Here is a 13,887-nt window from a genome sequence, read left to right as displayed (position 1 = left end):
GACACAGCTCATCACATATCTTCTGAATACAAACAAAAGGATGTTTGGTGTTATAGTTCAGATCACTGTTTGTATTACTGTAATGCCTTGGAACACCAACCAAGGATAAGAGCCCCATTGTAGGAGGCACTGTTCAGAGAAGCATTAAGGAAGACAATCCCTACGCCAGAGAGCAGGGCTATGTGGCAAGGGGCCTTAAAGACCAAGACAAGGAGCTAGTATGTCTTCACCTTTTACTCCTGTTTTGTTTGGTTTCTTTCTAATTGCTCAGAAAGTAGCTTCTTTATACCTGTTTTACAAATGCTAAGAGGGAGGAACTGCCCGTACCTACTTTTGTTAACAGCACCCATCTCTCGGTGATATCTGAAACCTTGCCCAAGTGTTACACTTTAAATAACCCCAAACAGAGCTGTGCTCTGCCCTTTGATTAGACTGTGTGCTAAAAGACGAACTAGGTAGAGTGAAAGCGAACGGGGAAGGAGTTACAGCTGGGTAGGTTGAGACACTTGGAGTAGCAGTACCGGTGCATGTGCACCAGTGCCTGGGACTGACCCAGCAGCAGCGAGCTGACAGCCAGGCCTAGGACAGAAGGGGGCACTGGTTAGGGAGACAGGACTCCTGGCTTCACTCCCAAGCTCTGGCAGAGGGTTGGGTGCAGTGGGTGGGGGAGGAGTGAGAGCCCAACACGCCTGCCCCGGCCACCTTGACCCGTTTACGGGCCGCTGCCTCCGCCTCCTCCCCGCAGCCTCTTGACACCTGCACAGCTGAGCACAGGCGTCTGAATTGATACACCTGCTGCACATGCGCAGCTTGCGGGGACGAAAATAGTCTCCTGCGCATGTGCCCAAATGTTGCTGACTCATCTGCGCACGCGCCTCAGCGACGCGCCTCTCGGGCCCCGCCCCCTCGTCTGTGTACGTCATACGGCTAAGCCGGAGTACCGTGCGTCGCGCGCAGGCCAGGGAGGGTGGATCAGGTCACTTCCCGTCCCCGCAGAAGCGTTTCCGGTCTCTCTTCCCCTCCCCCCCCAACCGAGGAGGCGGCAACAAGATGGCGGCGTCGGGTGGCGGAGCGGAGACCCCGGGGGAGCCGGGTTGGGAGGTGGCGGTGCGGCCGCTGCTCTCCGCCTCCTACTCGGCCTTCGAGATGAGGGAGCTGCCGCAGCTGCTGGCCTCGGTCATCGAGAGGTGGGGCCGGGGCAGCGGGGGTGTCGCTCCGCTTCTCCCGTCTCCGAGGGCGGGGACCTGGCGGGGTCGGAGAGGGGCCCCCAGCAGCGCCGCGCCGCGCCTGTCCCTCCCGCCCCGCCCTGCCTGGTGCCGACCCTCCCCCACCCCATGGCAGCCCCCCCCTTTCCGCCTGTGCCCCCGCCGGCTTGGGGGGGGGGGCGGCTCAGGGCCGAGCCCCTCCAGCGCTGCCTCGCTGGTCTGAGCAGAGCCCCGAGCCTGCAGGCAGGCACCGCTCGGCGGCAGCTCAGCGCTTTCTCCTGCGGCCCCAGACTGAAACTGACCCGGCGCGGTGTCCTGCGGCTGTGGGCAGCGGCCCCGGTGACAGCAATGGCTCCTCTGGGAGGCCTGGGGAGGGCTAGACTGGCGGGCGCCCCCAGCAGGAAGGGGCAGGGGAAGGGGTCAGCACTTTCCCTATTCCTGGCAGGGATGGGGTGGGGCTGAAATGTATCCAGCGGCCGCTAGCCCGAGGCTACGATGGAAAATGGAACTCCAAGCAGTGTCCAGGGGGGAACCCCCTGGTAGGATCACTAGCACCCTGCCTCTTCCCAACTTCTGAGAGTCTGGGCTTCTCAGATTGTTGCCCTCGGGAGCTCACAAGTGGATAGGGTTCATCTCCCTTTTCCCCATTTTCTGGAGCTAATTGGTGTCTTGTAAAAAAGATGAGCTCTGCCTTATCCTTGGCAGTTATACCCTTGACATATTTTTAGACTGTTCTGTCTTCATATTTCTCTGGTTTAAAATGTGTTATGGTCTTATATGCTGCATAATGTAAACTATTGAGGTCCTTGGATAATGGTGTACTAGATCTTCATCTCATTTAGATTAAATGGGTTTGGATTTAGGTTCTGTCACTGAAACTATTTTTAAGAAATACGGAGGTGGAAGTTTTACTCAAAGGCAAGATTCTGATCTGGTCTGTCTTTCCCAGAAGCTGGAGGTGTCTCATTTTGAGTGCATAGTGTATTTGCCATTAGGAATATTTTCTAAAGTTATGACTGATGGTTTATTAAATAGTTCTTGTATAGCATAAACTTTAAGTATGAATACCACCACACTATTTTCAGTTACAGAGAAATATATTGCCTGTTAGGAAGCAAAAAACAAAACAAAACAATCCCAAACTTGACACATTAGGAAAACAGTTACAATGAAACATTGTTTTGCCAAATCAGACAAAATACCCCAAACAGTAGACCCCTAGAGCAGGAAGCTTTTTCATGTATGTATATGATGGTTCACCTAGAAACCTGCATATGTGTTTATGCTATTCAAGAACCTTCCTGCAAATCCTGCTTTTGAAGGCTTCCCTAGCATAGCCTTTCTCTTGTGGATCTCAGCTGTCGAGTAGGCAAATTCATCACTGCACTTTCACTCTATGCATCTGAAGAAGTGAGGTTTTTACCCACGAAAGCTTATGCCCAAATAAATCTGTTAGTCTTTAAGGTGCCACCAGACTCCTTGTTGTTTTTGTAGGTACAGACTAACACGGCTACCCCCTGATACTTGACTCCAGACTCACTGAAGCTTATGGGAGTTGAGGGCACTCTGTGCTTTGTAAGATTGGACCTCTTGTTTCAGACTGTGGCCCCACTGTGGTGCGACGTAACCCTATGGATTTGAGGACCCTTAACTGAGAAAGAAAACAGAAGATAATGCATATGATAATATTTTAAACCAGGCTCAACTTTTAGACATGGTAGAAGTTATTTTCAAAAAGATACTGTCGAATTTTTTAATGGGTGTATCAGCGGGTGTAATTCATGACATCCATGAGGTGCACAGTTGTTATCATGATAAGCATAATGTAATGCAGTCCGAATAAATAGAGTGCATGTATTTTAAACACTTTGAAATAACTTTCAAAAATAGGATGTGATCTATTTTCCTGAGAACTGCTGCTTTTGGTTCTTAGGTTTAGGCATTAACAGTTTAATGGAGGAGTTTTCATAATGACATATGTTTGGCAGCTAGTAAGTTTGGGCCCTCTTGCTTAAATATTGTACAATTAACTTCAAATTATGAAATTAATGATGTGAAATTGCGCCATCAACTTGGAATCCAGTATGTATACAAAAAAGTTTCTTTGAGTCAAACGGGACAGACTTGGGGGGGATGTTCACACATTAAGACAACTTTTTTTGAGTCCGTCTATTCCTCTTCGAGAGGGAGGCCCTAGTGATAACTATTGTACGTAAAGGGCCTGATCCTGAACCACCAAAGTCAACAGACACTGGCTCAAGTCCAAACAGCACAATGGGGCCCTGCTGATGATTAGAGTCTCTGGGTGCTACTGGAATATTAACCAAGATTCCAATCTGTGTTTATATAGGTGTTTCATAGGGTTCTGATTGTGTGTGAAATAAGATTTCATTATGGTGAAGAATGTTTAATATAATCTAACAAACATTTGTGCCCCAACATAAGATACACAGTTGAATATTTTTGCTGTTTCATTATTTACAAAAACAGACCTGCTGATAATATCAATTACTTATTGACTATGTGACTGCTCTTTTCATAATTAAAAAAAACAGATCTCATCTTCAAATCGAAATGTCCTACATTTCATTTCCCTGCATTCTAGTTCCTCTGCCTGTGGCCTCAGGTAACCCTGGGGGGATTAGTAATCACACAATTTGCCTTACACAACAGATCAGTAATAGCTGAGATTAGCTGCCAAATTGTTGGATCCCAGATTGTTCTTGCTTGTTCTCTTTAAATACATCATGTATGGATGTTGCTGCTAATTTACGATTCTGCACAAAGAGGTGGAAGAGCAAAACCTACTAGTGAATCTGAACACGTGAGAATATGGATGTTGGAGAGGTTTATTTTCAAGCCTCTAGATTCTTTGGATTTATGGTGAAGCTGTCTGATTCCTAAATTACAGGAATAAATTGTACTGAGAACTTCCAAATTATTAAAAACTAAGAGCTTTATGCTACCCTACATCCACATACAATTTCAATTGGTATTAGTAGGCGTTGTTGTTCTTGCATCTGAATTAGGTTTATAACATGAGAGTAAAATACTGGCAAGAAGTAGGAAGGGGTGAACCTTAGAAAATCAGTGGGGTGTTCTTGTTTTTTTTTTTTTTTTTTTTTTTGCTAACTGAATATCATCAAATGAAGCCCCTAGAATCTTACTGATTGCTCTTGCCTATGTAAAAGTTAAAGAAAATAGTTTTGAATTCAGAGCTACAGACCTGCTATCTTCATCCCTCAGAGAGGGAATGTAGCACAGTTTACTCTATTTCCGATAAGTTTCACAATAAGATGGCAAAATGTGACTGGAAAATAGAAAAGACAGGTCATTAACTGATCACTGCACAGGTCAGCAGGGAATTGTTCCTTGTCTGCTCCTCCTGGATGTTTAAGATTACACCAGTGTGCAGGTAACATAAGAGCGTGATGTATTTTGCCTGCTGGAGACAGGATACCAAACCTGAGGGTTCATTGTTTCGATCTGGTGTGGCAAAGTGTTTGTTCCTAAGTGGCTGGCTGACAAGAACTTCCTAAAAATAAATAGCTGCAGAGTACTGATAAATAATAAATGTGGTGCTGTGGAAATCACTGGAGCATATAACCAGGCATGTAGACAGTATGAAAGAGTATTAAACTTCCTCTCATGTTTCCAGGGATTTAAGACCAAGCTGTAGGAGTACTTCTAGATTCACTTTGGAAGTGGGGAGAGTTTCTGTTTCAAATGCCTAAACTCTAGGGAGGCAGAAAACTAAGATAGGGATTCTTCAGCTGAATATTGGGAGAGGCAGATCATCCAATGGGATTAGTCAGGAAACTGGAAAGGTATCTTCCACTTGTTTTCCATAAATTTATTGTAATAGGTTGAGAGTTTTTCCTCCACTCAGACCTCATTCCAGCATTTCCCTCACTGTCTCTATTTGATTTATTACATATCTGATCAGGGGGGTTAGGGAAATCATTCTTTGTCAGTTTCATAGTGCTGCATGGTCTGCCACTGAACAGTCATGGAACTCAACAGGGTCCAGAGACACTGTCATGAAAATGTTAGCTGAGCGCCAGGGCACTCTAACTGCTCTTGGATCTTTGTCTGCTTCCAAAGCAGTGGTAACTGGACAGGATAAAGTCAATCATGCAGTCAGACAGCAGGCAGGCAGGCACAGAAATTGAAGAAAAACAATGTACCGAGAGGAAGGATAGTCTTGTGGTTAAGACACTGGACTGTGACTCAGGTGACCTAGGTTCAGTGCTGCCTCTTCTGCAGACTCAGTATTATCATGGGCAGGTCACTTAATTTCTCTCTGCCTCAGTTCCCCTGTCTGTGAAATGAGAAAAATGCTTTCATTCTCTTGCCTTTTGTCTTCAGTCGTAAGCTTCTTGGGGCAGGACTGTATCTTACTATGTGTCTGTGCAAGTCACCATATTAGAGTCCGGATATCAGCCGCTCAGTTGAGGTCTCTAGATGGCACAGGAGTATAAATGATTAAATAATAATCCTATAGCGATGGGAGAATTCTTCCCCCTTTCAGGAGGGCAACAGATTATATTTATAACCAATGCAAGTCTTGCCCTGGCCAGAAAGTTTAGAAACTATTCTAGCTGCTTCCCCTGCCTCTGCTGAATTTAGGCAGATTCCAGGGTTTGAACTGAAGTATCTCATTTGTTACTGCAAAGTGTCTCCGGTAGGCCGTCAAACCACATCACCACATTTTTCTATGACCAATGGGCAAGTCTTTCAGCCTAAATTACTAGTTCAAATCTAGTTGGTACTGAATGACAGTTACTACCATCTGATGGCTCGTGTGATATGATTCATTAGCTAGTGGACAGAGATCCACACCACACAATGTCACCACAATAGGCACCACTATGTCAGTCACAGGAAAAACTGAGGATTGAATTAGCTCTTAAGACACAGCTACCTTCTCATTCCAAGGGGGCCTATCCATGAGGCACATCAGTGGGGCAGTGTGTGAAGCTTGAACTGCCACTGCCCATCTATATCTGTTCTGTGGTTAAGTCGTCTTCATTCTCCCTGACGGTCAAGCAAAAAACTAATCTGCAATTATTTTTAAAGAGCTTTCATGCACATAGGGGTGGCTTTTGATTTTACTGTTTTTAGTCCGACATTTGAGCTGACATTATTTCCTTCACTGGAGGTGAACAGTTTGTTTCCAGCATTGATATTGATTTATGTGGGGAGCACAAAAAAATCATAAATGAATCTTGGAGGCCACATGTCTTTGCCTCTGGGACAGATTCCAGCAAATGTATTTTTCTCCAAATGTGTGGCAGCTCTGCCAAAATTTCCCTTCCTTTCTTCTCTTCACAAAATATGTTGCTATATTTGTCACTATAGCTGACTGTTTTGAACCCTCCAGTCTGCAGAATTGCCTGTGCTCCGGTCGGTTCTGTGCTCTGACAGAGAATGAATGTTAATGCCTCCCGTACTTGCAAACCCTGGCCAACAGTACAAAACTTATAGGCAGCTAAGATGAGAATGAGCCTCTGTTAAAAAGTAATAGAAGGGAATCTTGGGAGTAAAGGCAAAATGTGCCAAATTCTTGAAGGCATAAGGGCAAAATGTTTATTGCATCAGAATTCTCTTCTCAGATCCACAGTGGATTTTGACCTTGGTATTTTCCTCTTCACTGTTTATGCAGAAGTCCAGATGGATGATGTCAGAGAGCTCCTTGCACACAGGGAAGAGCAGAGATGCTGCATTGCTCAGAGAAAAATAGTTTTATTCCACATTTTATTTTGAATATATATTTGGAATTTAAATCATCTTGCCTTCCATGTATTAATAAATACGTCACATTTTCAAAGCACTCAAACATTCACTAGTATTTTATACAACTGACTTGCTTTCCTGCTATGTTTTCTTATTGCAGTGAATCTGAAATCCTGCACCATGACAAACAATATGAGCCCTTCTACTCCTCCTTTGTTGCGCTCTCCACTCATTACATCACTACAGTGTGTGGCCTAAGTAAGTGTTCAGCATGTCCTATTTCTTGTCTAGTGACAGGGATGTAATTCTTTTGGTACTTGCTTCAAGTCTGTTTTCTGAATCGGATGTTAATGAAGAGTTTGTGGGTCTGGCACTTGCCAGCCATTGTTCCGGCAGCCTGTTTACAAGTGTGGGGGAAGCACAGACCTAAGAATCTAGGCATTGTAAGTGAAATCTAATACAAAACTAATGGTGAACTCTTGGCTTTATGACTTTTCTCATTATTCGTTGAAGCCTTTTACTGTCATTGTAATGCAAAATAGCAAATACTATTATAGTATCCCTTGTATCTATGATGGCCCTTACACCAGTATAGATAATTATTCTTGCTTTACAGATGTTCCTTGTATGTTATTGTCTAATAAAGAAATATACTGTATTGATAGAAGATTTTACTCTGCAAGTGGTTCTGTTGAAGTTACTGGGACTAATTGTGGAGTGAGGTGCTATTTATAAGAGTATTGGGATCAGACCCTCTCTTCTCTCGCGTACTGTTTTCTTCGGTATCGTTAAGAACGTATTGCAGTGGTTGAACTCTCAGAAGGTGGGGTTAAATGATACAAGCCTTTTATTTTTGTAGTCCCCAGGAACCAGCTGCAGTCCGTGGCAGCTGCTTGTAAAGTTCTGATCGAATTCTCACTGCTGCGACTTGAAAACCCAGATGAGGCATGTGCTGTTTCACAGGTGAGTCAAAGGATGGATTTTGAGACTGAAAGCAGAACTGTATCAGAGAAAGGGTGCATGGCTTCTTCCTTCTTAGTGTCTGCTCCAGTGCAGGATTCAAAGTTATTTTAGAAATATTTAAGATTTAGTGCCCTAAAAGGGTATAACTTGTAACATCATCTTGTTGCCGCATCCTCAGTTGGGTAAGGGTTGTGGGGGGTGAAGGAAAAAGGAGAGAGACAGGAAACGCTTCTGCAGGGACGGAAAGTGACCTAATCCACCTTCCCTTGCCCGCCTGCCACACATGGTACTTGTAACCTACTGGATCTTCCTTGTTAATGCCTTCTTTTTCCAGAATTCCTGTGTGCAGGCATTAAGATGAGCATTGCTTGCAGATTTGTGATTAAATAGAACTCTGAACATCCATTCTGCTTTGCTTTAATATTGTGATCTCGAGAGACGCTTCTGCATTGCCAACTCATTTGTTCTTCTTGTGTAAGAAACAAACTCCTCTCTGGTCATGTGTTCCTCTCCTAGGGAGAATTTTTCTCTTCCACAAAAAGAAAACAGGTTGCAGAGTTTCACAATCAATTAAAACCCTAAAGGTAAATTGGCTTCTGAGGCTCAGACACAGTGTGATCACTTACTTGTTCTGAGCCTGAGTGCACTATCGGAAAGGTTGCTTCTCCAAGTGCTGTTCCGTAGCAAGGAGAGGATTCAAGTCCCGGACGCTGTCTCATCTGCTGTTCTTTGCCTTCCATGCTCCTAGATGAGAGATCAGCTTTGGCCTGTGAGGAGAACATAAGAACGGCCATACTGGGTCAGACCAAAGGTGCATCTACCCCAATATCCTGTCTTCTGACGGGGGCCAATGCCAGGTGCCCCAGAGGGCATCAGTGTTGAGGGAAAAATAGAGAACAAGAGCATTTGGATTTGATTTGGTGTCCTTCTTTTTGTAGAAACACCTGATTCTGCTGATAAAGGGGCTCTGCACTGGCTGCAGCCGCCTGGACAGAACTGAAATTATTACTTTCACAGCAATGATGAAATCAGCCAAGCTGCCTCAGACCATCAAAACCCTCTCGGATGGTAAGTGCTTCAATGTAATCTTAGCACATGCTTGTTGTTTCAGTGCAGTACTTCCCTTAGGTATACAAAGCACTGCACTCTCCCTACCCTTGACATGTGGAATGACCCTCTTCTTCTGCACCTGCAGTGGAGGATCAGAAAGAGTTGGCCTCTCCAGTGAACCCTGAACTGCGACAGAAAGAGGTGCAGATGAACTTCCTGAATCAACTGACATCAGTTTTTAACCCTAGAGTGACAGCATCACCATCTCTTGTTCCAGACACCCAGGTGAACAAACAGCCTTAGAATAGAAGTGCTATGTTCCTAATACTATTGTGTGAGCATAGGGATGGGCAGAAGGCTACAGGAGATGAACAGGGAGCTTTTAATATATATATATATATATATATATATATATATATATACTCAGATGAAGCTCTTCTGCACTGGTTAAATCTCATTTGCATGTGGGTGAGTGGCAACGAGGTGGAGGAAAGTATGGTAAATTTTTTGGTGGTTGATTTATCACAGTATGGAAAGCTAACATCTTTGTAGGTGTGGCTCCTTGTTGAGTTGTGTTGTAGATCAGTTTCGTTCCCATAAAGAGACCTGCAGTAACACCCCATTTACAGATGCTGGTTGTCCTGTATTTCAGGAGTTCTCCAAGGTCCAACTGTGCCACAACTGGTTTTCTGCATATAAAAGCCAGGGCCGGGGTTGGGGTAGCAATCACAGCAATTGCCTGGGGACCCACGCCACAAAGCTACGTTGCTCAGGCTTCAGCCCCAGGTGGTGGGGCTCGGGGTCCTGGACTTCCATCCCATTTGCTGGGGCTTTGGCTTTCTGCCCTGGGCCCCAGCTTGTCTAATGCTGGCCCTGCTTGGCGGACCCCCTGAAACTGCTTGTGGCCCCCCACGGGGCCTTGAACCCCTGGTTGAGAACCACTGCTGTATTTAACATCTGCTTGTTTGTTAGGTGGAAGGAGAAAGTGATAATCAGACATCTACAGATCAAGCTTCTGCGGCGAAGACCAAAAGTATATTCATTGCTCAGAATGTAGCCAGCCTGCAAGAGCTTGGTAAGAATGAGCTTTTAATTTAATAATAATAATAAAAAAAAAGTGTTCTTGGAAGGTCCCAGAATGTGATCCCTGGAGCCTGAAGTCCTCTACTGCAGAGATGCAACATGGGTAACGATAGTGCAAGCCTGCCCTATATCACACCCTGCCATGCCTAACCTGAAGGAACTAGCTCTATGGGCGGAGGTTGAGTTCATCCTGCATGAGTGCTTTGTATGGAGATTGCCAATAAAGATGGTGGCTGTGATGTGGATACTTGTTTGTTAGGAACAGGATGCAGATGATGATTTCACTTACATGCAAATAACAATGATACATAGAAAAGGCAGTGTAAAATGACAAGGGATGGCATACTGTCTGGGCATGAGTGATGGGGTTGGGAGTCACTGCTGCATAAGTTAGGTCTAATGTACCACACGAGATGAGCATGAGACCTTCCACATAGCCACACAAACATTTTCTGTTACTTTTTTGGCTGCTATCCTGTGGTGTATTTAAACGAGATTTTAAATTAAGTCTCTCTATCCCAATTACCTAATCTGTGGTGCCATCCCTATATTTCCTCACAACAAATTGCAACTGCATTCATTTTACAGATAATGCCACAGGTGAAATATGGGGAAAATTTTATCCCTACTGATTTAAGCCAGTGACTCATCCACTCTGTCACCTTAATTCTAGTTTTAAAGCCACCCAGTGGAACAACAAAGGTAAAACAACGGCCCGTTTTTTCTCTGATTTATGTCTGATAGGTGGCTCTGAAAAGTTGCTGCGAGTGTGTCTGAACCTCCCTTACTTTTTGCGATACATAAATCGATTTCAGGATGCAGTGTCGGCCAACTCGTTTTTTATTATGCCAGCCACTGTAGCAGATGCCACTGCAGTCCGCAATGGGTAAGAGATTTCAATTCTTCTTCCTTCGTTAATATTGGGTCTGTTATATATGAGAGTGCGAATGGACAAGGGATTCAGTACTGGCCACTGTCTCTCTTCTGTTAAACATTTGATGCCAGAAAGTCCTCTCCAGAGTGTACTGTGCTTTTCTTAACTCATTTCAATGATTGTTATAGGTTTCATTCGCTGGTGATAGATGTGACCATGGCATTGGATACTTTGTCTCTCCCTGTGTTGGAGCCCCTGACTCCCACACGGCTGCAGGATGTGACGGTTCTTGCCCTCAGCTGCCTTTATGCAGGTGAGTTAATGTCCTTTGGTAGCATCATGTTTCTAGAGATCAAAAGTCTTTTATCTCTCCCCACTCTCCCTGGAGCCCTAAGTAGCTCTGCATTTTCCCTGCTTTGTAACCTGCACCTCTGAGACCCAAACAATGACCTCCTCCCTTCGTGCTGAGGGAGGACTCAAAAGGACACTCTTTGAAGGCTGACCTTGATTGGATGGAGCAAGAGGCATGCTGAATTCCCAGGGGTTTGCCTCTGTAACACAGAATTCCCAGCCTATAGCAGTAGGAACCAAGTGTGCCCTTTCCTTTTTGTAAATCTGAAGGCTGAGTCAGTAGTATTGTGTTCAGGTTAAGCAGGAAATTGTTGTCATGTCACCAAAATGTCCATGGACAGTGCCAATGCAGCGTTTCTGTGACTGAGGGCGCATTAGGTAATGTTGGCAGTCCTTGCAAACCTGCTCTTGGGATGCACAAGTTCAGTAATGAAACACTTCCTTAGTTGTCATCTTTCACCTTTTCTGCTTTGCTTTGTTATTCAGGACTTAGAATGTTTCCCAGAGTTTATCCTTTAGATTTGCTAGTTATACCCAGAATTCAGCCCTTTTGTGTAATCAGTGTGTAAAGTTTTCTCTATTAATAATTTCTGCTACATCAGATTCCCTCCTGAGTATTAGGTTGTATGTAACTTTGTTGTTTTAGGGTAACTGAAAATATCCTCTCTTCTTCCAACTGGAATGGTGAATATTCCTGGCCTAGTCAACTCCATGTGTAGTTTCTGCACTGCTGACTGTAGTGTAAGTGAACAGGAATATAGATTTCCAAGATCAGCTCTTAACTGTAATGTGGTCCTTTGCCCTCTTCTTTCATCAGGTGTGAGTGTGGCAACATGCATGGCAATCCTGCACGTAGGCAGCACCCAGCAGGTACGAACTGGATCCACAAGTTCTAAAGAAGATGATTATGAAAATGATGCTGCCACCATTGTACAGAAATGTGTAAGTTGATGGTGTGGAATGCAAATGCTTAAGGGAGAGCAGTTGTCTTGTTTTCACTTTATTTTTGTCCACAATGCAAAGGACTGGGGGAAACTCCGTTTAGGTCTTATGCATGGAAGTGCCTATCTTTTTTAATTGTTTGAGCTTCTCTTGGTCCCTGGCACAGGACTTGCTGACACCTGAAGAAAGATTGATACCAATATAAGCTAGTAATATCTGAGAGTTTGCGGTGGGGAGGTTTACTGTGGAGTTTCAGAGAAGGGTGTTTGAGTAGTGCGTGGAATGGTTTAGTGACTTGTCTAAAAGAACACTGCAAGATTACAAAGATTTTTGGTTTTACTTACAGCTTGAAATATATGAAATGATTGGTCAAGCCATCAGCAACTCGCGCCGTGCAGGGGGAGAGGTAATAATCCCATCCCATCGGGAACTTTCTCTTTGTTATAACTTTGGTGGTGGTGCATTTGGTCAGTTGGATTTACATTGTTTTGTCTGTTTTTTTTCACTGTTCGAATGCTAGCATTATCAGAATTTCCAGCTGCTTGGGGCCTGGTGTTTGCTCAACAGCCTCTTCCTCATCTTGAACCTCAACCCCACCGCCCTGGCCGATAAAGGAAAGGAGAAAGACCCATTGGCTGCTCTTCGAGTCAGAGACATTATTGCTCGTACCAAAGAGGGAGTTGGGTCTCCCAAGTTGGGACCTGGGAAAGGGTATGTGAATACCTCCACTAAGTTAATCAGTTTAAGCACATCACTATGATATTTTTCTGTTACACCGTGACTGTTACCTCTGAGTCTGATTGTCTTCTTGAAGAGACTTCCTGCCCCCACCCACCCCACCTTCATAATCAACCCCTTCATATTTCTCCAGTTTTCTTCCTTTCAGTTTAAACTGAGTGAGATGACTGAGAAATTGCTTTAATTTTTCACAAATGATATTGTGCCTCTTTTTTAGCTAGTACTTAGTAAGAGGAGGTTTTTTTAATCTGTAAAGAAGTATGAAGATTCCACTTCAGGCTTAGCGCCAGGTATTTTCGGGGGGCGGGAGGGGGAAGAGGGGATATATCTTGTATTGGACTAGATGAGGCATTGTGTACCATGGGGTGAGCAGAGCCTAGATTTCTGTCTAGTAGGGTTTGGCACTCTTCAGTGAGCCTCCTCTCCCCCAATCAATTCATGACTCTAAAGTAGCAGATGCAGTTGTGGGGTGGTAGGAATGTGTAAGCCTTGCCCTCAGGTGGAAGAATATTTTCAAGTGAATTTATTATTTTCACTTGAACTAAATGCTAACATTAATTATCCTATTCCCCTTATTGTACAAATTTAAATTGTATACACTTGATCTGGCCGGTATTGCAAATGAGACGTAAATGTAATTGATATAAGCATCAGGCAATGTTGCTGATACTCTAAGAGTTCAGAATATTTGATACAGTCTAGTTTAAAGACCTCAGAGGTGACACAGTGATATAAAATGGAGGGATTGAGTTGGTAATTCTTTGGCAGTTCCTATAGAAGACAAGTCAATAGCATTAGAGTAGTGATTAAAATATTAATATTAAGACCTTTTCTTTTTTCTGCAGACATCAGGGGTTTGGTGTTCTTTCAGTGGTGTTAGCAAATCATGCCATCAAACTCTTAACATCCCTCTTTCAAGATCTGCAGGTGGAGGCACTACACAAG

The 13,887-nt window shown here is 44.2% G+C and overlaps 1 protein-coding gene across 1 annotated transcript in view; it reads left to right on the top strand.

The window, feature by feature from the left end:
- The first annotated feature begins 1,031 nt into the window (after positions 1-1,031).
- The window catches only part of UBR4 (ubiquitin protein ligase E3 component n-recognin 4), a 122,417-nt gene continuing 109,561 nt past the window's right edge, over positions 1,032-13,887 (top strand). Inside the window, exons 1-12 of the mRNA XM_054009407.1 lie at positions 1,032-1,187; positions 7,102-7,199; positions 7,801-7,904; positions 8,843-8,972; positions 9,100-9,239; positions 9,927-10,029; positions 10,782-10,923; positions 11,100-11,224; positions 12,080-12,204; positions 12,551-12,610; positions 12,725-12,915; positions 13,788-13,887. Of these exons, the coding sequence (XP_053865382.1) occupies positions 1,051-1,187; positions 7,102-7,199; positions 7,801-7,904; positions 8,843-8,972; positions 9,100-9,239; positions 9,927-10,029; positions 10,782-10,923; positions 11,100-11,224; positions 12,080-12,204; positions 12,551-12,610; positions 12,725-12,915; positions 13,788-13,887 (1,455 nt within the window). The 5' untranslated portion in view covers positions 1,032-1,050. The remainder of the gene's footprint in view (positions 1,188-7,101; positions 7,200-7,800; positions 7,905-8,842; positions 8,973-9,099; positions 9,240-9,926; positions 10,030-10,781; positions 10,924-11,099; positions 11,225-12,079; positions 12,205-12,550; positions 12,611-12,724; positions 12,916-13,787) is intronic.

The sequence above is a fragment of the Malaclemys terrapin genome, chromosome 19, assembly GCF_027887155.1.
Source record: "Malaclemys terrapin pileata isolate rMalTer1 chromosome 19, rMalTer1.hap1, whole genome shotgun sequence".
Classification (NCBI taxonomy): Eukaryota; Metazoa; Chordata; order Testudines; family Emydidae; genus Malaclemys; species Malaclemys terrapin.
Note: the sequence above shows the minus strand (reverse complement) of the source record. Positions and strands in the feature narration are given on the sequence as shown.